Source organism: Drosophila persimilis, unplaced genomic scaffold, assembly GCF_003286085.1.
Source record: "Drosophila persimilis strain 14011-0111.01,24,50 unplaced genomic scaffold, DperRS2 tig00000732-arrow-arrow-pilon, whole genome shotgun sequence".
Lineage (NCBI taxonomy): Eukaryota > Metazoa > Arthropoda > Insecta > Diptera > Drosophilidae > Drosophila > Drosophila persimilis.
In genome coordinates this window covers 1119673-1141942 of record NW_020825345.1, presented here as the reverse complement: position 1 = coordinate 1141942, position 22270 = coordinate 1119673, and the positions used below count along the sequence as shown (strand labels likewise).

Genomic DNA, 22270 nt, shown 5'->3' with positions numbered 1-22270 from the left:
CATATGTATATTGAGAGCGAAAAAATGGTTAATACGGCATGACTACATATTTCTGGCATGGTGCAAAATGTAAACAACCATTTAGTCCGACATTCATATTTTCAAGAGTACGCCTACTGTTACTATTAATTTTTCTGAAGTTGGCGCATTGTTCGAATTTTTTTCTGTGCTCAGTAAGCCCAAACCTAACGGTTAATGTCAAACTTAACCTTTTTCATTATTCGTGTCGTGTATCTGAATCGAAACGAAATAAAAACGTGCCGTGCTACAAAATTTTGAGTGAATATTTACATTTTACCAAATTATCTGTGTTCTTTAGCAAAAATGCTTAAGAAATTCGTCGAAGTTAATGCGGAGGAGAGCCCCTCGGCCAATCCGTACGAAGTGCGGACCTACATGGGCAACGAGACTCAGGGGCCCGAATGGAACCCCGAGAACTGTCCGCCCCGCGAACGTGTGTGCCCAAAAAAGCCCCCAAACTCTACACTATCACAAGTCCTCACCATCGAGGATGAGATTCGCCGCATCCACCAGAAGGCGGAGGAGTCGCGTTTCGTGCGCCCCGCCAAAAAGAAGTGCGACCTCTACGATGAGTTTACCATGTGCGTGGTTCCGCAGCGAACACCGTCAGAGCTGAAAACCCATGCCGAGATGCGTGAGCATCTGTTGTTGGCCCGCAAGGACTTGGGCCTGGTCGAGCACGATGCGCGGTCTCAACGAACCTGCCCCAAGGATCTTGTTGTCCTCAACAGCCCCATGAACCTTGGCGAGGAGGAGGAGGCCCAAGAGGGCGAAGCCGGCGAGGAGGAAGAGGGAGAGGTGAAGCCACAGCAGGCATCTCCCGAGTGCAGCTCGAATATGATCATCATACCGGATAGGCGCATGGTGAGCTAATTCTATATAAATAATTGTATTTTTATTATGGCTGGACTCTTAGGCCAACAAAAGCGTGGCTTAAATGTAGATTTAAGATTAGTTTTGGTAATTCCTATTCGATCAACTCTATGTCATCAATGTCCGCGTAGATACTTCCCGGCGGTAGCTCCGGCATGGAGTTGAGCCCCTCGTCAGCCCCTCCTTCAGTGCCTGCCGCCAGCGAAAGTGTGCTATAGGCACCGCTCGTGGCCTGCTGCTGCATGTGCACGCCTAGCTGTGAGATCAGCTCCAGGGCCTGTATGTCTGAGTTCATCAAAGCGAATTGGTGGATGATGGCCAGGTGGGGGAACACTCCGTTGAGTAGAGTGGTGGTTCCGGCATTAATTTGCATGCTGTCTGAAGGATCCTCCCCTGGTGGGTCTTGATCTGGGTGGTCCGTGGCATCAGGCGAGGCAGCCGGTGAGAGCAGTACACTAGGTTCACAGGTGACCTCCTCCACATTGTCCTCGTCAAAGCGCTCTGGCCCTGTGTCGGACATCAGGCTGTTCTCACTCGATAGGTTGACCAGGTCCTTGCTGGTATCCCCATCGGCTTCCAGCAGCTCCCTTTGCATGAAATTGGGCAGTGAATGCTTAAACTCCACAATGATCTCCTCGACAGGCAGCTCCTGTGTTACACTATCGCTTCCCTGATAGCCCAACTCATCTGCCTCGTACTTGTACTTGCTGCGGAAGCGATTCAGCCAGCGATACGATGGCCGAAAGCTGGGCAGGTTCAGCACGGCCGCCATCTTCAGGGACGTCTCCTTCAGCTTCTGGTTGCGTATACTAATGCTCAGGCGCAGCTGGCGGCAGCGTTTCACCCACTCGTGGAGCAGAAAGCTGATGGCGCTCATCTCGAACTTGCGACGCTTTCGCGTCATCTCCTCGATGATGGTGGAGGCATCCGCCTCGCTAAGCGTGGCCAATTGCTGCAGCAGCTCCTGCTTCTTGTCCAGAATGCGTCGGATCTGCGTGGCACAGCAATGGAACATCTTGGCCAGGCTGTTTCTGGAAATGTTTGTCTCATCGTAATAGCGTATAACGGCGATCTTCTCGTAGAAGGTCAATATGTTGCGCTCGTTGCGACGGGATTTGGGCTGCGGAAAGAAATTGAAGTTTGGATCACCCTTTCGATCGATTTACGCACCCGTTAATTAAAAACATCTCCCTGAGCAATGCAATAAAATATGCATGTTTGCAAATACATACACACACACAAATGCATGTGCCACACTGGCCGCGTATTTGTCTGGCGACCGCGTGTGTCATAAGCAAATGTCCCGTAAACCAACCCTCGGAGCGGCTTAAAGGCCAAGTTAAAGCAGACGCGTCAGACTTACCCCTTTGTGGCTATTGACTGTTGCTGCTGCCATGGCTGCCATTTCAATTGCAATCAATTTTATTTTGTTTCTTTCCTATCCTTTCCTTTCCTTTCCTAAGCACTCTGCCTTTAGTTCACCGTTTTTTCCTTAACTGCGCAGCAGTAAAAGCAAAAAGCCAATTGCGCTTCTTATTGCCGCCGCTCTCGCATCCAAAGGAGAAGCAGAGAGCGTGCAAAAGAGAACCAGAGAGTGGGATTGACTCCTTTTAAGACTGAAAAGAGAAATAAAACAATTATTTATTTGTTCAATCCAAATGCCAAAGCATTGTTAGTCACTTTTATTTGTTGGTTTGCCTCTCAACAAACGCGGGGCGACACGTAGCTGCGCTGCTTCTATTGGCCTATTGTTGTGTGTGCGCTGACATTTTTACAATTACTGAGTAATAACACTTGTGCCCCTGTTTTTTTACGGTTTCAGCTTTCAGTCATTCTGTCTGCCTGCCTGCCCTGCCTGTGTGTACGTTTGTACGTTCTGCTGGCTCTCGGCTCTCCATATGAAATAAAAACGGTTCGCTATGCCCACAGCCACGACACGAGAGTCTTGTCCCTGTCGCTGCGTTGCTTCGTTGCTGCTGGCTCTGTTGTTGTAGCAACGGGCGTCAGAAATGCGGCAAAGAGGAATGATAGGCAGGGCAGCGTCGTTGTCGTCTCACTCACACAAACGAACACTCGCACCTTTATATGTTTGTATGAACGTAGATACATTTGCAGCTGTTACTGTTGTTGTTTTTGTTAGCACTGGGCATATTGCATATGCATGCATGCATGCGTGTGTGTGTATGTGTGTGTATATGCAGTGTGCGGCCTCTTTCAACGCTGGCGTAGCCGCTGTTGCTGAATTTTTCGTTTCATTTGCGTTTTTCCGCGTGTTGTTTGTTGTTATGTTTCGATTCTTTTCTAGGGGCGGGGGCGCGAACGGGGGTCGCACTTATAGAGTGGTGGTGGGTGAAGGATATGCATCCGTACGTGCTTAATTTAACAATAATTAAATAGCATTGACACCAAGAAAGGAAGGAAAGCTTCGGGTGCGGAAGCTTTTGATATGTGCATCACCCATTGTTTGACGATGATATGATATTGACATCGGATTTTATCTTATTTACTTTGGTTATGTACAAAAATACACATAAAAGTGCAGTTTTCAACGTTTGTATGTTTTATTTTTATTTTGACCTATCGTTACTATGGAATCTATGTGATACAGTGATCCCTTTAGTTGCTTTCCAAAGGTATCAATAGGACCGACATTGGCGACGGACGCTGATCAGCAATACAATACAAACCCTTAACAGGGTGGAAAACGCATCCTTCTCGTGAGCTTCAAAATCATAATACCCTCAATGCAGTGTGTATATCTGCAAAGTTCTTCGGTCGCGTACACCTTTAGTCCGTAGAGCACTTACTAAGCTAATTAACTTTCCGCCGTAGATAAGGCCCCTGGAAAGCAATGTGTGCGTCGAGGGGTGTGGTGTGTGCTCTCTCCAGACACGAGTATGTAACAATTCGATTGATATTGATAGAAAATACGATTTAATGTTTTATGGGCGTTCCATTGAATGAGCCTTATCAAACAGAATATACGGACTAACCCAGTGAATCATCTGCAGGTGGCATCCAGTCCCCCTATGGAAAGCATGGTCCTACGCCCCTGTGCGCTGCCATTGCATTTCCCTTCTTCAATGCGCTTTGCATCGCCAAGTACTTCTGCGACACAGTGGCGCCGTCAGCATTGTACGAGTGTGTGTGTGTGTGTGTGTGCTGTTATGGCCGCCTTGTTGCAGCTACAATGCTGGTGCTGCTGTTGCTGCTGCACCTGCATTTAGCCAACGATTTCAAGCCATCTTTGTGTTGCCTATTCGCTTGCAGCGTCAGCATCTCTTTGGAAACTACTCCATCCATTCTCCCAGATTCCTGGATGAATTCTAATTCATCAAATGCCCCCTAACCGGACGGGGCGACACGTGCGCCTGATTGGCCTAGCCTTGCCTTGGCGCTTGCTTTATTTTTATTGATTTTAAAAACGGACTTTCATTGACTCTTCGATTATGGAAGGGCCCCCGCAGCTGTACTGGACGGGATACCAAACACCTGCTGTTGTGTGCCCGATCTTCCCCCGTCCTTACCCCTTAAGGTTATGTACGTACCCGGTTTGGTATTTGGCCAAAACGGAGAGCGGCAACAGAGAGCTTGGAGAGGGTTGCGTTCGCTGCGTTCGCTGCGTTGGTTTTGTCTCTGGCGGCTCTTGGCTCTTGCTCTTGCTGTCTCTGGGGTTTGCTTTTGGGCCAACTTGTTGTTGGGAATAGAGCAGCAGCAGCAGCAGCAGCAGCTACTACTAAGTGGCTTGTGGTCGTATGTGTGCTGACGGTGTTGGCATTTGTGCGCTCGTATTGACGTGGTCGTATGCTATAACTGTGCGGTGATACTGCGTCGGTGATGTGGCTATGGCTATGGCCTCACTTTGCTGCTTTGCTGCTATGCTGTTTTCTGTTTGCTGTTGCTGTTGCTGTTGCTACGAGTACGAGTACCATCCGTAGTACGGGGCCTACTATTAGATGACTTGTTCTTCGGGCCGCCACGACTTCCCACGACGAGCTTCGGTGTGTGGGACTCGTGTTGCGGTTTCGGTTTTCAGTCTGGGGGTTTGGTTTTGGTTTGGCCGAACTGAACCGAACCGAACGAGAGCGATAAGATTCCGTGATGTGGCACTAAGCGCTGTTCGTTGTTTACTGCTGCTCTGTGCATTTGTACGCGAGGCCGGCTGCTTGTGGCCGTCAGCAGTCAGCCAAGCAGTGGCCAGCGAGCCATAGAGGTGCCTCACACACACACACACAAGCACATACTGACAGGCACTAGCACACACACACACACACAAACACCTACGGATGGATAGACGGTAAAACGGTTGACGAGAGCCAAGCCACATCACACAGGTCGTTATAGCCAGTCTAGTTGGCATTTCGTGCCATACCTTATGCCGCTTACTAACCAAGACAGAAAGAAAAAATAAAACAGGCCTCCCTCTCTCTATATCTCCTCTATATATATATAAGAGTGTCGTACATACATATATATAGGGACTGGCATCGGTGGCGTATGCGTGCTATTTTCAGCGTAGCCACTTCGAATGCCGCATTAAAAGCTTATGACCACGGCCAGGAGTGACAGACAGAGAGAGTGAGAGTGCACAGAGCTTGCGGAGTGGCGATAGCCAGCCAGATGTTACCATTATTATCCTGTAATTACTAACTCCTTCACCTTCCTCTTGCCCTCCCTTTGCTTCCCCCCTAAGCTGGAGCTTAAGCGCCCCAAGAGTCGCATTTACCTGAACGAAACACAAGTGGGTCCCCTGGAGGAGCTGCCATTTCCCACGTACAATCCCCGGCTGATTCAGGAGGGTCTCGATGGTGAGAACCTAAAGGCCTTCGATCTGATTGAGGGCTGCAATCCGCAAGATCTATGGACCTGGAATGTGGGCTATCAGAAGCATGAGGAGGATATCGATCAGGAGTTTATCACAGCCTCACTGCCCAAATACGGTGTGTACTCACACAGCGGACTGTCCTTGCTTCCCGAGTAGTTCTCATTCGACTAGTTTCCCCCAGAAAACGACGGAGAGCTCACCGTTTATAATATACCCACGGATCTGGATACCACCTTCAAGGCGGAGATTGTGTACGGCAATCGAAATGTCTTCCCGGAGAAGCCGAAAGAAGCGGGTCGACCGAGGTGAGGCACAGGCACAGCTGGGTTTCGTGTGACTTTTAAGCCGCAAATCGTTATATGCCCTGCCCTCCCATTAGATACTATAATCGACCCAGTGAAATTGCCTGCATTATTGTAGCCTATGTGGAGAGCTTTCGCCTGAATCCCGACTTCTGGACGGGCAGCACCTTGGATGGTATACTGAAACGAGGCTTAAGTCTGACCAAAAAGAGCATCTCCATGAACTACAAGGCCGGCGAGTTTTGCGACTTTGACATTATACCGCAGGTGAAGGAGCGCGAGGCCGAGGTGGACATCAAGATCCATTTCTCGGGGCTACTCAGGAATGAGCCGAACATGTTCAAAGCCCTCTCGCTGTTCTTTACCAAATACAATGCCTGCATCTTTGTGTCGCGCGAGCTGTTCCTGCTGATCTGCAAGCGGTGCCTCAACTCGTACTTCGTCTTCGATCCGAACGGGCGGAACGACATGTGCCTGCGTGACTTTGCGGAGGGCAAGTGTTCGCTGATGGCCACCCGCTACACGGAGCATCTGGTGCATCTGATCACCAAGTTTAGTGACCTCCAGCCGCAGGATGAGTTCAGCATATACGAGATATCCCTGACGCAGTACGGAAAGCTGAAGGGTGAGCCGCTGAAAAAGGACCCCAACAACCTGGTGGCCCACAAGCTCTGGGCCGTGGTGAACGAGCATTTTGCGGTGAAGACCGCCGGCGAGGGGGGTATCCATCAGCCCATATCGGGCAACGAGAAGAACGGCTCGCTGGTCGTCTCGCTGATAGCCCTGATCTACGCGGAGTTCGAGCTGGCGAAGCTCTGGCGACCGATGACCATCGACGACATCATCCGCTATGGCATGGCCTACTACAAGACGCTGCGCAAGAAGTTCCGGCTGGACGGCAAGCGGTGGAAGAACAAGAAGCCCCATCTGAATGTCGTCGATCTGCCGGAGATGTTCCTCATGGGCGCCTTCAAGGCGACTGTGCGCAAGCAGCCATTTCTGATCAACGGCCATGTGGCCGACTGCAAGAGCTACCTGGACTCGCAGCTAACGATGGCCTTGCATCAGCTATTCAACATGCCCCAGTGGCCGGCGGGGCTGCTGCAGATCGACAATTCGGTGCTGGGCATCTGGCGGGACAGGGAATTCTTCTACGTGTTCGATCCGTTCCGGCGCAATCGCACCGCCATGGTGATAGATCCGGATGACTATCGGATCAAGGGCTCGGCCGTGCTGCAGATGCACTCCACCTTCGACTCCTTCTGCCGCGTGCTGTACATGAATGCCCTGAAGATGCGTCGCGGTGGCAAGTTTTTCATCCACGGCATACGCACCGGCTGCATCCGACCGCTGCAGGTGATGACGCAGAAGACGAACAAGTTCCAGGCCCTGCAGATGGGGCTGCCAACGTTCACGGACGAGCCGCCAGAGCCGGAGCTGAAGCAGAAGAAGAGCATCGAGAGCATACCCGACGAGGAGCGCTTCCCAGTGCAGGAGGAGAAGGAATGGATCGAGGAACTAATCAATGGAATTATCAACGACATCATCAAAGCCCTGCCCGACCCGGCGATGCAGCGGCCGCACCTCTATCCGCAGGCCCAGAAGGTGCTGGTGCGCACCGACAAGGAGAATCTGCGCGCCCTGCGGCTGAAGATCAAGCGGGGCTATGAGCTGGACGCTGCGGACGAGGAGGAGGAGAAGCGCGTGCTCACCCTCGAGGAGGAGGTGGCGCTGAGGAGCAACTTCCAGGCCCTGCCGGACGGCGCCTGGATAATCGCGGGCTCCACGCAGCTGCCGCAACTAGACGAGGAGATGGCCAAACTCGGCGGCCTCCTGTCCGCCATGGTGGCCATGGCAGTGTCCGCCAAGTACAAGCTCTCTACATGGAACGCGGACCTTATCGAATTCTCGCTGGAGTCGGCCAACAGCTTTGGCGAGGATTACCAGAACTACGAGTACATCCTGGCCTGTCTGCTGTCCAAGAAGCTGCCGGACATCGCCATCGGTGACAGCAGCTTCAGCCTGGAGGTGCCCAAGGTGGTGAAGTCCTCCATTACGGTGCCGCTGCGGCAGGTGCTCGTGGATCTGCTGACCAGCTACAACCGCCTGCTGCTCGTGTGCCAGCGCTTCTCCTGCGTGATCTTCAAGCGCTACAATTTCCTGTACATGTTCATCGGGTTCCCCTGCAGTGCCGTGGGCTACCGCAAGGGCGGCTCCGGTCCCGCCTGCTTGCTGCGCTTCCTGGAGTTGGACGCGCTGATCAAGCGGATCGAGTTTGGGTGCAATCCCCTGGGCTGTTCGGTGATGAACTTCATTGTGGCCGCCATCAAGGTCGTGGACAATCATCTGGAGGGACGCTTCCGGCGCTGGCCAAAGGCCGATGAGGATGCCGAGTACAAGCAGCTGTCGGCGCGACAGAAGAAGCTGCGTGACACGCGGTTGGAGAAGATGCGCTTCATCGATGAAGAGCTGAAGAAGGAGAACGATCGCATCCAGAAGTTCCTCAAGGCAAAGCAGGAGCATCGTGACCGCAAGAAGAAGAAGCGTAAGTATTCCACGACTCTGCTGTCACTCGAAATTGTATCGAAAAATCTACCCACCCACACCCCACAGGCATCCCCGCCTACCGGGACACTGGCATTGACGAGGGAGGCGAAGAGTTCATGGAGGAGGAGGATCTGGGCATGGAGGAGGAAGAGGGCGAGGAGGAGATCGAGCTGAAGCATCGGCCGGGCAAGCAGCTGCCCAAGGAGCTGAGTCGCGCCTACCAGCCGCGGCCCATCCTCTACGGCTACCGCATGCGGGAGAAGGACTGCAACTTCAAGATCCAGGGCAGCACCGCTCTCGACGGCCGTGGCGAGGGCTCCTTCAAGGAAATCAAGCCCTGCTACTTTGCCTCCGCCCTGGCCATCCTCAGCTGCTCCATGCGTCCACTGAACCGCTGGAACTCGTATCGGGTCGATCGGGTGATCTCGAATGCCAAGGCCATAGCCGCGACTGTGTGCGAGCTGGAGTCGGTCTTCGAGCGGGTCGTCCGTCATGTGACGGTGGATGACTACGAGTTTGACATCTGGATCCGCGGCTTCGAGCCGGCGGGCGTTCCGGCTCCGGCTCCGGCCAAAAAACAATATCCCGCGGGCCTGGCCCTCAACATTTTCAAGAAGAAACTGGAAAAGTCGCTGCACACGCGGAAATATCTGCTGATCTTTACACCGAACGGCAGCTATGCGCTGTACCATGACGAGTACTTCCATCTGTTCGATCCGTATGGCAGCATGGAGAAGTCCGGCGGCGGCGAGGAGGAGGAGCAGGAGGGCGACGAGGAGGGAGGCAAAAAGAAAAAGTGCCCCAAGGGACCCAAGCGATATCCAGAGCGCAATACCGCCTCTTGGGTGCTCCTCGGGGACATGGACGCCCTGATCACGTACATTGACGAGCGGTGCAGCGCAAAGAGCTGGAAGGAGACGTGTCAGTACAAGTTCTATGTGGTGGACATACTTTCGCACAAGAAGGCCGCACCGAATGCCCGCATCCTGCAGCTGCTGACGGACCTGTCCATACCGATGACCTGCTCGAACAAGCACTACGGCAGTCCGGAGTACGAGATCTGTGCTACCAACGAATCCCTCGGCTGGCTGGAGCTGGAGAACTGCCTGCCCGTGTGGAGCCGCCTGAATCGCCGCAACACGGCCGGCAAGTATCGCAATCTGCCGGTCAGCAAACTCAAGAAGTTCGACGTGGAGATCGAGGGACGGCTGTGGTCGCTGTGGGGCAACCTGCATCCGGAAGCGCCTGTGTTCGAGGACGAGCTGCGCGGTCGCCAGTACCTGGCCTGCTATGTGATGGCCTGCTGTGCGGCCAGTGTCTACCGGCTGATGGACTGGAGCCCCCACATGCTGGACAACATCGTCGTGAGCGGCACCACGTACTTCAAGGAGAGCGTCCAGCAGATCAACAAGGAGGACTATGAGTTCTCGCTGGAGAACCTCAACATCGACTGCGCCATGGATGCCATCAACTTTGTGGTCCACATCGAGCACGTCTGCTATGGCAAGCTGTACCGCGTGCCCACCTTCAATCGGATGAATCTCGCCGAGGCGCTGATATACTTCTTCAGCCACTACCAGTACGGCATCGTGATGGTGCGCAAGCGGGCCCTGGCCATTGGCTTCTGTCCGGGCCACGATGGTGGCTACTTCATGTACGACTGCCAGGAGAAGGACCATCCGCTGTTCCCCAAGCAGCAGGGGGCCGCCTATATGCTGCGAACCCGCCACCTCCAGGTGCTCCTCTACTGCATCGTGGTCACGCTGAATGTGCCCTTCTACAACATTGACTTTACCATCCACAAGGTGGAGATGCTGCGGGAGGGTGCCACTCTGGAGAACGATGAGGAAGGGGAGGAGGCCTAAGGGGATGGGATGGGCTGGCATTTTGGCTCAAAGATTGTTTACAAGTTTAACCATTAAAATTATTCGACACGTTTTGGATTCATACGAAAGAATCACGAGATTCCTAGCACCTCCGTTCTGTACAAATAATCAATTATTTATGCGAAATCTATCCTTTTGGTTACCTGATTGCCAACACCCCTTCACTTCTAGCCGAAACAAACGGGCATTCTCTTCCAAGTCGAAATTTAATCAAATATATAAGAACTATGCTAAAAATGTAACAACAAGCGGATGACGCAAGCCGCTCGATGCCGTCATCCCGTGATTGAGTCACGGGCTGTTGGCTGTTGGCTGTAGGCTGTAGGCTGGTCGTGGCATGCCATGACCTAATGCCTCAGACGCAGCTCCTCCTCGGCCTGTTTGTAGTGGTAGCCATCGGGGCGGAGCTCGTGGGCTGGCTCTGGCTCTGCCTCGGCGTCCGTGGGTGCCATTGGCTGCTGCACATCCATGTAGTAGGGCATCTGCTCGTCCAGCATCTGGGGCTGCTGCTCCTGCTGCTGCTGCTGCTGCTGCTGTTGCTGTTCCTGCATCTGCATCTGCTCCTGGTACTGCTGGTAGGTGAGCTGCTGGGGCTGTTCCGATGCTGGTGCAGGGGGTAGGTAGCGGCTGGCAACCTGTGGCTGCTCTGGCTGTTGCTCGGGAGCCATCATCTCCATCTGGGGCTGCTGCATCATCAACGGCTCTGAGAGCTGCTCCATCTGGACCTGGGCCTGGGCTGGCGGCAGATAGCGGGAGGAGAGCATGGCATCCATTTGCTCGGTCTCCAATGGAGCGGGTGGTGTCAGCAGGCTGCTGGGCATGGCTTCCATCACTCCCTGCTCGTTCTCCCGCATGTACTCCACCTGCTCGGGCAGCTCCCGCAGCTCCTGCTGCTCAATGCTCATCGAGACGGCGTGCTCCGGCTTTGGTGGCGGCAAGTAGCTGCTGGGCAAATGGGAGACATCCGCGGCGGCCAGGCAGGCCAGGCACAGGGCGATCGTCAGGCAGAGGGATCTCTGCGGGACGCAAGTACATCGTAATTACATTCCCATTTGGAAGGACGGCGACTACAACCCGTTCACTTACCATCTTGCTGGTGTTTGTCTGTTGGTTGCTAAGCGTCTGATGTTGGACCAGGTGGAAGTGAAGCTATATATACCGTCGCATGAGACCTTCGGTGGGGCCTAACGTTGAACGTTTAACGTTTAACGTCAAATATTTGGCTAAAAGCCTGGTTCCGTTATTTGCCTATTCGATCGTTGATTTGTCGTCGAATTTCGCGCATCTTATCAAACAACAGTCCAGCAAACACAAACATTCGAATCTTTGAGTAATCGATGGTTGGAATATTGAGCTGAATCATCGCCACTGGCCATCGCCAAGCAATACCAAACCAAACCAAACCCAACCAAACCAAAACCAAAACCAATCCCATCCGATCCGATCCAAGCCAAAGTGATGCTTCAATTGGACTTGGTTTAAGCTGCTTTTGGCATCTTTTTCCCTACCTCCCTCCCTCCATTGGACGCGGACAGGTGCCACTTGACGGGGCGTTTGACAATCTGAATTGCGCTTCAAATCTTCGTCTCTCGAGGCGTATAAACTGGAGCATGGCTCCAGCAATGGGGTGTGGAGTAGTTGCCCAAGGTTCCCATTGAAGTCTCTTTTGCACACTTTATCTCTCTGGGGGCTTGGCCTTCCCTGAGAGAATTCACGGTCAACAGCAGCAGCAACAGCAGCAACAGCAGCAGCAGCAGCAACAGCAGCAGCAGCAACAGCAGCAGCAGCAGCAACAGCAGCAGCAACAGAAGCAGCAACAGCAGCAGCAACAGCAACAGCAACAGCAGCAGCAACAGCAACAGCAACAGCAGCAGCAGCAACAGCAACGGCAGCAGCAGTAACAGAAGCAACAGCAACAGCAGCAGCAGCAACAGCAGCAGCAGCAGCAGCAACAGCAGCAGCAGCAACAGCAGCAGTAACAGCAGCAGCAGCAACAGCAGCAGCAGCAACAGCAGCAGCAGCAGCAACAGAAGCAGCAGCAGCAACAGCAGCAACAGCAGCAGTAACAGCAGCAGCAGCAACAGCAGCAGCAGCAACAGCAGCAGCAACAGCAACAGAAGCAGCAGCAGCAGCAGCAACAGCAACAGCAACAGCAGCAGCAGCAGCTGAGGAAGAGCCTGATCGGGGGGCCCAAACGTAAAAATGCTCCCCAAATGTTATGGAAATCCTTGCTTTTCCCTAAAAACACTCTACTGGGGGAATCCAATGTTCGTTTCAATCAATCTAGTTTTCGAGGTGGAAAAACTCAGTCGGTACCCGCACTTATAGCCATTCCTGGATACAGACTACATATTCACACCAGTCGATGCTTCACTACTCACATTCCCGAAACTTTATATTTTTATTTTCGCGAATTGGTGGATACGTTTTTGTCTGATTTATAAACCAGTAGTCAGTATGTTCAGCTGTTCTATATGCGACCACAGGAAGATTGCACTGAGCACTGAGCCGGAATACGAGTTCCGGCGCCGGAAGAGAAACTCCGAAGAGATGGAACTTTACGGGGTCTCGAACTATTGTAGTGAATGCCAGTTGGTCACCTTCTTTGTCAATCTCGTGAACTTTGAAGGCCCTCTACGAGGATCATTGATGTGGAAAATTCTATGGGCTGCTGCAGAAAATGTGGGGAAAATGCCGTTGCAGGTGAGTGTGTTCCGAGGCTGTTCGGCTGCCGCCTAAAGTCCAATTTACTTTGCCAGAAATCGCAGGACGCGGGGGTCCAAACGAGAGCTCTAGAGATCGACAACCCATTCGTGATTGTTATGGCGCCGCCAGCGTCCCGGGAGATGATTGGCCATCAGGAAAAAGAAGCAGAAGAGTCGTCTGTTGGTTTCAGCGAAACCGATACGCAGTTCGATAAGGTCATAAAAAACATTCTGAACACATCCTCTGACACCGATTCAGTTAGCTCCCACAAGGTCGAGGAACTAACGGTGCTCTATCGGCGCCAACCGGAGACAAGACCAGATTACCATAGCTCCACGTGCAGGTCGGTTGGAGTGGACCACGCCAGTGCCCGTCGCATTCCCCCAGCATTACCCCATCTGCAGTGCGAAATGAAGCAAAAAAAGAAGCGACTGGAGGAGCTAGTCACCATTGGACGTCGTCTCGAGGACAAAACCACAAAGCTTCGCATGGAGATGGCGGCCCTGGAGAAGCAGAAGCAGCAGGAAGAGATCTCGGAGTGGCAACGGGAGGCTGATAGCGCTTTGGCCTGCGAAAGCTCGTGGTGGGGCCGCGAGAACCTGAACACGGTTTTCGGTAAGTGGTCTCCGGAGCGAAGGGACAAGAACATGGAAGACCAGGCAAACTTTCTACTGCAGGCCCTCGAGGAGCAGAGTGGAGTCAAGGATAGGGAAAGCGACACAGATTATCGCTCACTAAAAGATGGGAAGACGGAAACTAAGGTACAAGGCACCCACAAATATAGGAGTGGAGAGAACGATCCTCGCTCACGAAAAGATCAGGGTGGAGTAGGGGATAGTCGCTCACTAAAAGATCATGATGGAGTAAGGGAACATCGTTCAAAAAAATACCGAAAAGAAAAGCGTGCACTCATGGATCGTAAGGAAACAGACAACGAAGACAATTGGTCTATGCAGAGTCAATACATAGCATCTATGCAAGCGGAGAAAGATCAGAGTGAAACTAGGGATAATCGCTCACATGGAGACCAGAGTGAAACTAAGGATCATCGCTCACATAGAGACCAGAGTGAAACTAGGGATAGTCGCTCACATGGAGACCAGAGTGAAACTAGGGATAATCGCTCACATGGAGACCAGAGTGAAACTAAGGATCATTGTTCACATAGAGCCCAGAGTGAAACTAAGGATCATCGCTCACATAGAGACCAGAGTGAAACTAAGGATCATCGCTCACATAGAGACCAGAGTGAAACTAAGGATCATCGCTCACATAGAGACCAGAGGGAAACTAAGGATCATCGCTCACATAGAGACCAGAGTGAAGCTAAGGATCATCGCTCACATAGAGACCAGAGTGAAACTAAGGATCATCGCTCACATAGAGACCAGAAACATGAGAGAGCACTCAAGGATAATAAGGAAACAGATAATGAAGATGATACGTCGATGCAGAATCTATACATAAGATCTCCGCCAGCGGAGAAAGTGCATAAAGCTGCTCGGCCAGACACCAACAGCTTCAAGGCCAATGAACATCCTATTAATCCGTTTGCGAGTCCCAGAGAGAAACCCCAGACGCTACAGATCTGCAAGGAACCCATAAACTGTCCCATAAGCGTTGAGTGCCAGGAACGGTGCGTCATATCGGACTTCAGCACTCACGTGCTGTACGATCATCAAAACGTGATGTTGGAGCGGATCGATTTGGGGCAGACCAAGACCTTCCACCTGGATCCGAGGCTCGCGAAGAAGAATATGCCCACGTGCCACATGGTATACTTTGTCAGAGACATGATCATCGATCCTCCGCGAGGGAAAATGCGCGACGTGCTGCCCGTTCTCGTCATGACTGCCCGCATGCATTCTTGTGATGTGTCTACTTCCAAGAGCCCGACCAGCGATGCCTGTCCGGAGGACGACACGCTGCAGTTCCTGCTCATTTGGCTTTGCACCTTCAAGCCCACCAACGTTCGTGTTGTTGGAACGCTTTCCGTTGAGGCCACGTGCGCCTATGTGGCGGACAGCCTGATGGTGCGTACTGCTCGGGCCTACGATATACGGGCGCCCCAGGACATGCGCACCATCTACCGCAGTCCTTCCACCCTGATCATGCCCTACGACTTGGTCCGCCGCATCACCCAGAGAGGCAACCGGTCCCTCACCGTTAAGGTTAAGATTGAGTAGGCAATCATTTGCGCGATTTTCTTGTCCTATTTAATCCGAAATGTTAATGTATTTATGGATTTATTTGGTTGAGTTTTGGACCTTCAAAAGTGCCCTAAAAATAAAAATCTGCAAAAATCTACATCCGATCTAATTTATCGCATTCGACTCAAAATTTGACAAATTGCATCGTCTGGCGTCCATTGGACCCCCTTGGCGGGGTCACTCCAGGGGTCTGTCGGACTCCTTTTTTTTTTAAATAAAAATGTGCTAACCATACAAACGATGCTAGTTTTAATAATATCTTATCATATTCTACACGACTTATACATACATTTTACAATCAAGCCCCAAAAGTGTGCCCCAAAAATTGTGTTGATGTCGAATGTAAACTATCTTGTAGGTTTGATGCTGCCCCGTGTGCACACGGGGTTGCGGCTAGGAAGAATACTACACAGAATCCTACTTCTTCAGATACATCTTTTAGGCGATTCTATTGTATGATTCAAAAACAAAGATCCTTTGATCTTCTAGGATTGTGAAAAATCCTAAGAGCACCTAGGTTTCAGGGAGGTCAAGCACCAGGATTTTGATGTAGCGGAAGATGCTTCCCTGAAACATAATCTCTGCGTGTAATTGATCCGCAATCTAATCGATTGTCAGCACTCGTCTGGCCAACTGATTGACTTCTTCGCCTCCACATCACTCAGTCGCCGACATCGGGAAAAAAATAATATAACGTGTTATGTAAAATTGAAAGTCTTGCTCGTATATCATTCCTAGACTCTTCTGTCGAGTGCCTCTGTGTGGGTGGATTGCAATTGATGATAGTATGAGAGCGTCTCCAGGTCTCCCTCGTTGTCTCCTTGTCTAGTAGAACGATTGTGATTAATGGAGACAGCGTCATTGAACGCGATCCGGCGCCTCATATGCACAATGATCCCCGCCGCCCCATGATGTCATTCGCGAGCGATTGAATGTTGAATGGCATTTGCCAAACGATGCCTCCACTCGCGTCGCGTGGCGTGGCGTGGCGTGGCCCCCTCTCTCCCATTCACTGGAGAACAGTGTCAAGTGAGAGTTTGTGTGGCTGCTGCGGCAGGCGGAAATAATGCCTTAATGAGACAAATGACGCGACTCTGACACATCTGACAGCTTCTAAATACGTGTGAAATTGTCGTGAAATTGATGTTCAATTTTGGACAGCATACACATGTCACATATCATCTTGCAGCCAATGTCACACATATGATAGCTTCTGCGAGTGCTGACGGAATGTTAATCTCACAGAAGAATAACTATAACATTGCTGTCATCTCAAAGACTCTCTCCGCCGCCCAAACTCCACGGAGCTGTCACTTATGGGGCTTCCATTTTGAAGTGAACTTTTGTGGTTCTCCCCCCAGTGTTTGGTTTCTGGTCTGTCTGAGTTCAAAAATAGCTCGGTTTCCACCAAGCATGCCAGAATCTGTTTGTCTGCTCGTTAACGAGTCTTCAGACTGCAAGGCATTCGAGTATTTTGGCACGGAATAAAAATTTGTACTCTCAAGATTTCGGCTGGGTCACACTCGGATCCACAGAGCTTAGGTAGGTATTAACTTTAAACTTGGATAGTGTATCGATCTATAGTCGTAAGCGATGAAAAGTTATTCCAGAGCTCTTCTTAACACGCCATATCGAAGGTACACCACATCAGTATTACGAGTATGGTTATGATACAATTCGATTACACAAATCACATGATGCTTGATTCTATTGTTGCTCAAAGAATGCTGTAATTTCTATAAATAAATTGGGAAATTGTGCAAAAAATTAAATTAGATCGCAACGTATTCGATCAATCAAAGAGATGATTCGCCTAAGACTTCCGCCTGGCATTCCCCCATGCTCCGCTCTGTTGCACTTGACTTTTTATTGTGGTTTATGCATTTTTCCCCCATTGCAGCTGCACTTTATTAATAGTGCTCTTATGACCATTTCAACGAAAGTGGCCCAGTGACATCAGTTGCAGGGGATCTACCGTACTCGTTTAAAATTTGATGCAAAGCCACATTTTCGAGTACTTTTTTTCATGAGATCAGCGTTCGTTAATCACCAGGGAAATGGGTTCAATTTCATATGAGAAATGTTTGCTTTCAAGCCAATAGTCGTTCGACCTCGTGTGTATATATATGTATGTACAGAGATGTGCAATGTTTGCCACATTTTGTGGCCTGTTTGTAGCTGTGTTCTAATTGAAATGGACCACAAAATTGCGCTTGCCGCATGCCGCATGCCGCCAACTTCAAAGTTGGTCGCTTCTGATTGATGGTTATGATTGATGGAAGGAAGCCTTACCCAATCCTCAGTCTGCAATTCTTCTTTCATTTACGATACTTCTTGCCCGCAGGCAAATTTTTTGTTTTTGTTTTCTTTTGCGCTCCAATTTGAAACAATTGAACTTTGTCCCCAGAAGAAGAATTCTCCGGCTTGGTCTCTGCCCGACTCTCTGTCACATTCCTCTCTGCCAGTATCTGTACTTTGCGTAATTTGCATAAAATATGTATTGGCATACTCAAAGTCCAAAAAGTATCCACGACGAGATACAGAAACAGAACAGAAATGCGCGTGTGTGTTTTCATTGGCCATTTTCCATTTTGAATTTTGAATTTTCAATTTTCCAGTTGCAGTTCCAGTTTGGGCAAAATCTCAAATTTCCATAAAGCAAACATGGGAAGCAAAAGCATACTATACTCGTATACTCGTACTTGTACTCGTACTCGTAAAATTAAATATGCATAGGAATTGGCGATGGCGATGGCGATGGCGACGGCGACGCCGCTTGCAACAGTCTGAGATGGGAAGAGCTTGAGGTGGCTCTGGCCGAATTCCGCTTTACTTCTTGTGGTTGTAATTGTTGCCACAAAGGCACTGGTGCAGTGGCAGGCACCCACAAAGTGTGTTGTCATTGACATGGATGGTCTCGTCGTGGTTCGTGTCCGCAGCTCAAATGCGTTTTGCATAACATTAAAGCCGCTTTAAAGCCAAACGGAATTTCGTAAGTGCAAGCATTTTTCGCAAATTAAATTTCACTCTTTGTATCGGCACATGATTGCGAGGGGAGGGCGAGACACAGGCCGAAGCAGTGGCAGTGGCAGAGATTAGCTACGAGCATGCCACATGTTTCGTTTCTATTTGGTTGCTGATGCTCCCTGCCCCCCTAAGGAAATGAAGAATGAAATCTGTGATGACAAACTTTAAGGTTTATACTTGTTCATTTTTTAATAATAATTAATAGGCATACCGTAAGGTACTCGTGTGGTGAACTCTGCCGATCCGCAGTTGCTTAGGATGCCCCCTTTCTTCCAGCTTCCTGTCCAGCGACATGTGCCGACATCCTGGCGATGCTGATAGTGGATAGATAGGACATGGCCACTATATTTCGCAGTCCATCCATAGTGATGGATCTATTGGGAAACAATCTATGGAAAAAAGATCAGTTAGCATTTTATTTTTAGGCAGAATTTAGGCAGAGTTTTACTTCGATCTGTACTTCCCTGAGAGACCTGTATACCACATCGGCAAACCGGAGAGCACCTGAGGATCGTGACTTGGAAATTAGTAAACAAAGGGCTAGTTCGTACCTCCCCAAATAGCATACCCAAACGTGTCGTTTGAGATTATGGGTAGGAAGGGAGAGGGGACTGGAAGTACTTGTATGATGTCCAAAAATGGAAATGAAAGCATGGGCCGTGGCAGGAGGGGTTAGTTGTGGCTCGTGTCTGCAGTTTAAATGCGTTTTCCATCAAAGCTGCGCTTAGAGCCAAATAAAATTAGCAGTGAAATGACAAATTGAATTTCACTCTTTGCTGAACAGGGTTACAAGGGGGAGGGAGAGGGGGCAGGGTTAATGGCCATGCCACATATGTACGATGCGTATACGTGTTATTTGCAATTCCCAAAGCGAAACAATTTTGATCAATTTCTATGCAATTACTTACCATTGAGCCATGGCCACGTTTCTGCGAATTAGACAAAAATTGATTAATCAGCCAAAGCAAGCGGAATATTCATCATTTATCATTTGAATGGATATACTCGTATGTATGAATGGACGGATGGACGGATGGATGGATGGATTATATGCCTGGGGAAAGGTTTATGGTCCGTATCTGTCATTGGCTCTGCAAATTGTGCATGAAATATGGGCCCCACACAATATATGTAGAGTGATAGTTTCCAGCAATAAAGATGGGGAGATGAAAACACATCCTAAACATACGAGTATTGCCCGGATTAGTCATGCCCGATAGATACGATTGGGCCATATGCCGTTGAAAATTTACAGGTGAATCAGCAATGAGCGAATAGATTATGAATACGAATACGAATACGTACTTATATGCATATCGATAAGAAAAAAGACTTACAGGCTACTGGTTCTATCTGATGATTCAGATGGCTGTGATTTCTCACTTCATATTGAGTCATAGAACTTGTAACTTTCGGGGAGCTTCCCTGCTAAAGTACAGTACTCGAATCTCTCTCTCTCTGGAAGCAAATGATGCTCCCTAATTGAACTTGAACTTGATGTTAAGTGACAGCAATTGGAATATCTCAATTTCGTGTATGAATATTTGGGTCAATTCGTAAATTTATAGCTGGAAATATTTGTGTGGAATGCAAAATAAAGTGAATAATACGAGTAAAACTAATTAATCGCGTAATCATACAAGTACATAAGTACATATGTACACTGTATATACATATATACCGCACTTTGGGCTATGTACATTTAAAAGACCATTTATCAATGGCTGTTTTGTAATAAGTATTTAAATATTTTGAATATTCATGAGACCACAGAAAAAGCACGGCCAGTGGCTAGAAACAATTTGTTTGCCGTTCGAGCATAAAGATATTGAAAATCGATTAGTGCAGAGTGAACAGGAAAATCCACAAAGTGGAAGTGACACTGCCAGACACTCGGGCAGGCACCCCTTCTAGACCCGCATCATCTCTCCCCCCCCCACACTGCTCTTGGACTGTTGGCCAAGAGAGAACGCATAATTCTTGATTGGTGGCCTTAAGCGGCGGTGCCACACGCACCGCACGGACTAATCATCAATGACAAAGTTTCTGCACCGCCAGTGGCAGGTTGCAGTCTGCTGTGGCAGGGTACTGACCACTGACCACTGACCACTGACCACCATCACTTCTGGCCAAAACACTCAACAAGTTGTCTTCAATTAGCGCCAATCGCGGCACAACAACGAAAAGCAATTAAGTGACGTTCGATGCTCGATGCTCGATGCTCGATGGTCGAGGAGACGGCCTGGCATGGCATGGCCTGGCCTGGCCAGCGCGCTGGGTGGTTCGCTCGTTCTGCCAAGGCTTATCAAATATTTTTTAATTGAAATTTATTATTGAAAGTATCCCAAACTTGGTTATCATCGTTGGCTATTTTCCTGCGAGCGCCTGGGTCTGTGGTGTGCCTCTGGGCTTGTTGTTCGGGTATTTGCATAATTGCAAACACGTTAGATGACTGGTTTTCGGCAGGAGTATTCATCATCAATCCCTCTCCACTCACACTCCCAGATTTGCATAGTGAGTAATGCACTGCAAGTCGAGTGACGTGACTCAACGGTGTGGTGGTGGCCTCCAATTCCTGGTAAACGAGCCCCCAGCCGGACCTTAACTAGTTCGCAAATAAAGCGAATCAACACGCACTCGATGCGATCCCTGGCATGTCTGAACATTCTCCGGGAAACAAGTGCAAATTTGCAAGTATTCCATTTCATTTCCATCTCGTGTACTCGACATGTTCATTCGCATGTATGTGTATGGGTAGGTACAGATGTTTGTATTTTATGATCGATTTCGGGACTGTTCTGTTGTTTCCTTCTGTACGAAAATATAGCATTTATTTTGATCCAACATTGTGCTCTTATTAGTGGAGCATAGCCAGACGCAGTCGTGGCACTGACACATGTTGCGTTTTGTGTGGATATAGCTAGAATGTGCGAAAAATAGATATCATTTGGCCACATGTGGCGAGTGTAACAGAGGGGCAGGCGGGCAGGCTGCAATCATTTGTCTGGCATCATTTGTACAAGACTTGTCGAAAGTTTAAGTCGAACTATAATAGTTTTTCATATCTGAAAGATGCCAACAATTAATCTTTCAACAGCCATGATCTTACAGGGATATTTATCCAAATTTGAAGAGCTTTCTATTGCTGATATCACCCCAAATTTAAGTTATTTTTAATCATTTACATGGCGAGATACCACGTGCCAGGGCTTGCCCTCTTGCTGGGTCAATGTCGTGCTATAAATGGAGCTCCACTGGGATTCCCCGCCTATTCGGCAGCTGAACAAAATCTTTAAATTGCCATAAATTACAAGAATGCGAGACATTATGTTTGATACGGCTGCCACGACGATGCGATGTTGCGCAAACTCGCACCAGAGTCAAGTGCAGAGTGCGATCGAAGAATAGAATTAATGGGTCTGCCCTTTTGATGGGCCAGCATAAATCATTGCCCGAACGAAACGATTGACCTTCTCCCATTAAAGTAGATCATTTTGATTCGTATGTTTAGGGTGTTAACTGGGGTCTGCTCGGGTCTGTTCGGCTCTGGTGATTGTTTGGAGAACTGTGGATACGTACATCATGTAATGCCGATGTTTATGCAAAAATTGCTGCGTGCCAGACTCTGGCCCAGATGTTGCCAGCGAGGCGCCACCCACTCAATGCCAATGTCCAGAGCAGATGGTGGGCCCCTGGCCCCTGGTCACTGGGCACTGGCCACTGGCTGTGGGCAGTGGGATTCTATTTCCATTCGGATGTCATCTTTATTTTTAGCCCGCATGGATCCACCCTGTGCGTGTATTAACTGTTTTATAAATTCCATACATTCTCAATGGTTTGGATTGGTTTTATTTTTGCAGCATATCTGCAAGT

The 22270-nt window shown here is 49.7% G+C and overlaps 4 protein-coding genes across 5 annotated transcripts; 2 read left to right on the top strand and 2 right to left on the bottom strand.

Moving 5' to 3' along the window:
* The first annotated feature begins 285 nt into the window (after nt 1–285).
* Nucleotides 286–10433, top strand: LOC6601228. The gene is made up of 5 exons (XM_002026250.2): nt 286–885; nt 5588–5834; nt 5901–6024; nt 6099–8566; nt 8635–10433. Exons 1-5 carry the CDS (start codon nt 325–327, stop codon nt 10431–10433), a joined length of 5199 nt encoding a protein of 1732 aa, XP_002026286.2. The 5' UTR covers nt 286–324.
* Nucleotides 895–4993, bottom strand: LOC6601229. Of its 2 annotated transcripts, none has more exons than XM_002026251.2 (3): nt 4443–4993; nt 2258–2510; nt 895–2014 (listed from the first exon to the last, which is right to left on the bottom strand). In XM_002026251.2, exons 2-3 carry the CDS (start codon nt 2297–2299, stop codon nt 989–991), a joined length of 1068 nt encoding a protein of 355 aa, XP_002026287.1. In that variant the 5' UTR covers nt 2300–2510; nt 4443–4993; the 3' UTR covers nt 895–988. The 2 variants fall into 2 exon arrangements, with proteins under 2 accessions (XP_002026287.1, XP_026848117.1); XM_026992316.1 differs by lacking the exon at nt 4443–4993 and adding an exon at nt 2575–2899.
* Nucleotides 10434–10801: 368 nt separating the features above from the next.
* LOC6601230 (nuclear transcription factor Y subunit beta) lies at nt 10802–11543 on the bottom strand. Its single transcript, XM_026992407.1, has 2 exons — nt 11529–11543; nt 10802–11470 (listed from the first exon to the last, which is right to left on the bottom strand). Exons 1-2 carry the CDS (start codon nt 11541–11543, stop codon nt 10802–10804), a joined length of 684 nt encoding a protein of 227 aa, XP_026848208.1.
* Nucleotides 11544–12809: 1266 nt separating this feature from the next.
* LOC6601231 lies at nt 12810–15346 on the top strand. The gene is made up of 3 exons (XM_026992405.1): nt 12810–13157; nt 13214–14023; nt 14615–15346. The coding sequence occupies exons 1-3, from the start codon at nt 12912–12914 to the stop codon at nt 15344–15346; spliced, it is 1788 nt and encodes a 595-aa protein (XP_026848206.1). The 5' UTR covers nt 12810–12911.
* Nucleotides 15347–22270: the final 6924 nt, after the last annotated feature.

Excerpts from the sequence above, each read along its gene's own strand:
- LOC6601228 (XM_002026250.2), top strand. The coding sequence starts at position 325 with ATGCTTAAGAAATTCGTCGAAGTTAATGCGGAGGAGAGCCCCTCGGCC. Across the intron at positions 886-5,587 it reads TCATACCGGATAGGCGCATG|CTGGAGCTTAAGCGCCCCAA; the intron begins GTGAGCTAATTC and ends TTCCCCCCTAAG. Across the intron at positions 6,025-6,098 it reads AAAGAAGCGGGTCGACCGAG|ATACTATAATCGACCCAGTG; the intron begins GTGAGGCACAGG and ends CCCTCCCATTAG.
- LOC6601229 (XM_002026251.2), bottom strand. The coding sequence starts at position 2,299 with ATGGCAGCCATGGCAGCAGCAACAGTCAATAGCCACAAAGGG. Across the intron at positions 2,015-2,257 it reads CAGTCAATAGCCACAAAGGG|CCCAAATCCCGTCGCAACGA; the intron begins GTAAGTCTGACG and ends TTCTTTCCGCAG.
- LOC6601231 (XM_026992405.1), top strand. The coding sequence starts at position 12,912 with ATGTTCAGCTGTTCTATATGCGACCACAGGAAGATTGCACTGAGCACT. Across the intron at positions 13,158-13,213 it reads TGGGGAAAATGCCGTTGCAG|AAATCGCAGGACGCGGGGGT; the intron begins GTGAGTGTGTTC and ends TTACTTTGCCAG. Across the intron at positions 14,024-14,614 it reads CACTAAAAGATCATGATGGA|AATCTATACATAAGATCTCC; the intron begins GTAAGGGAACAT and ends ACGTCGATGCAG.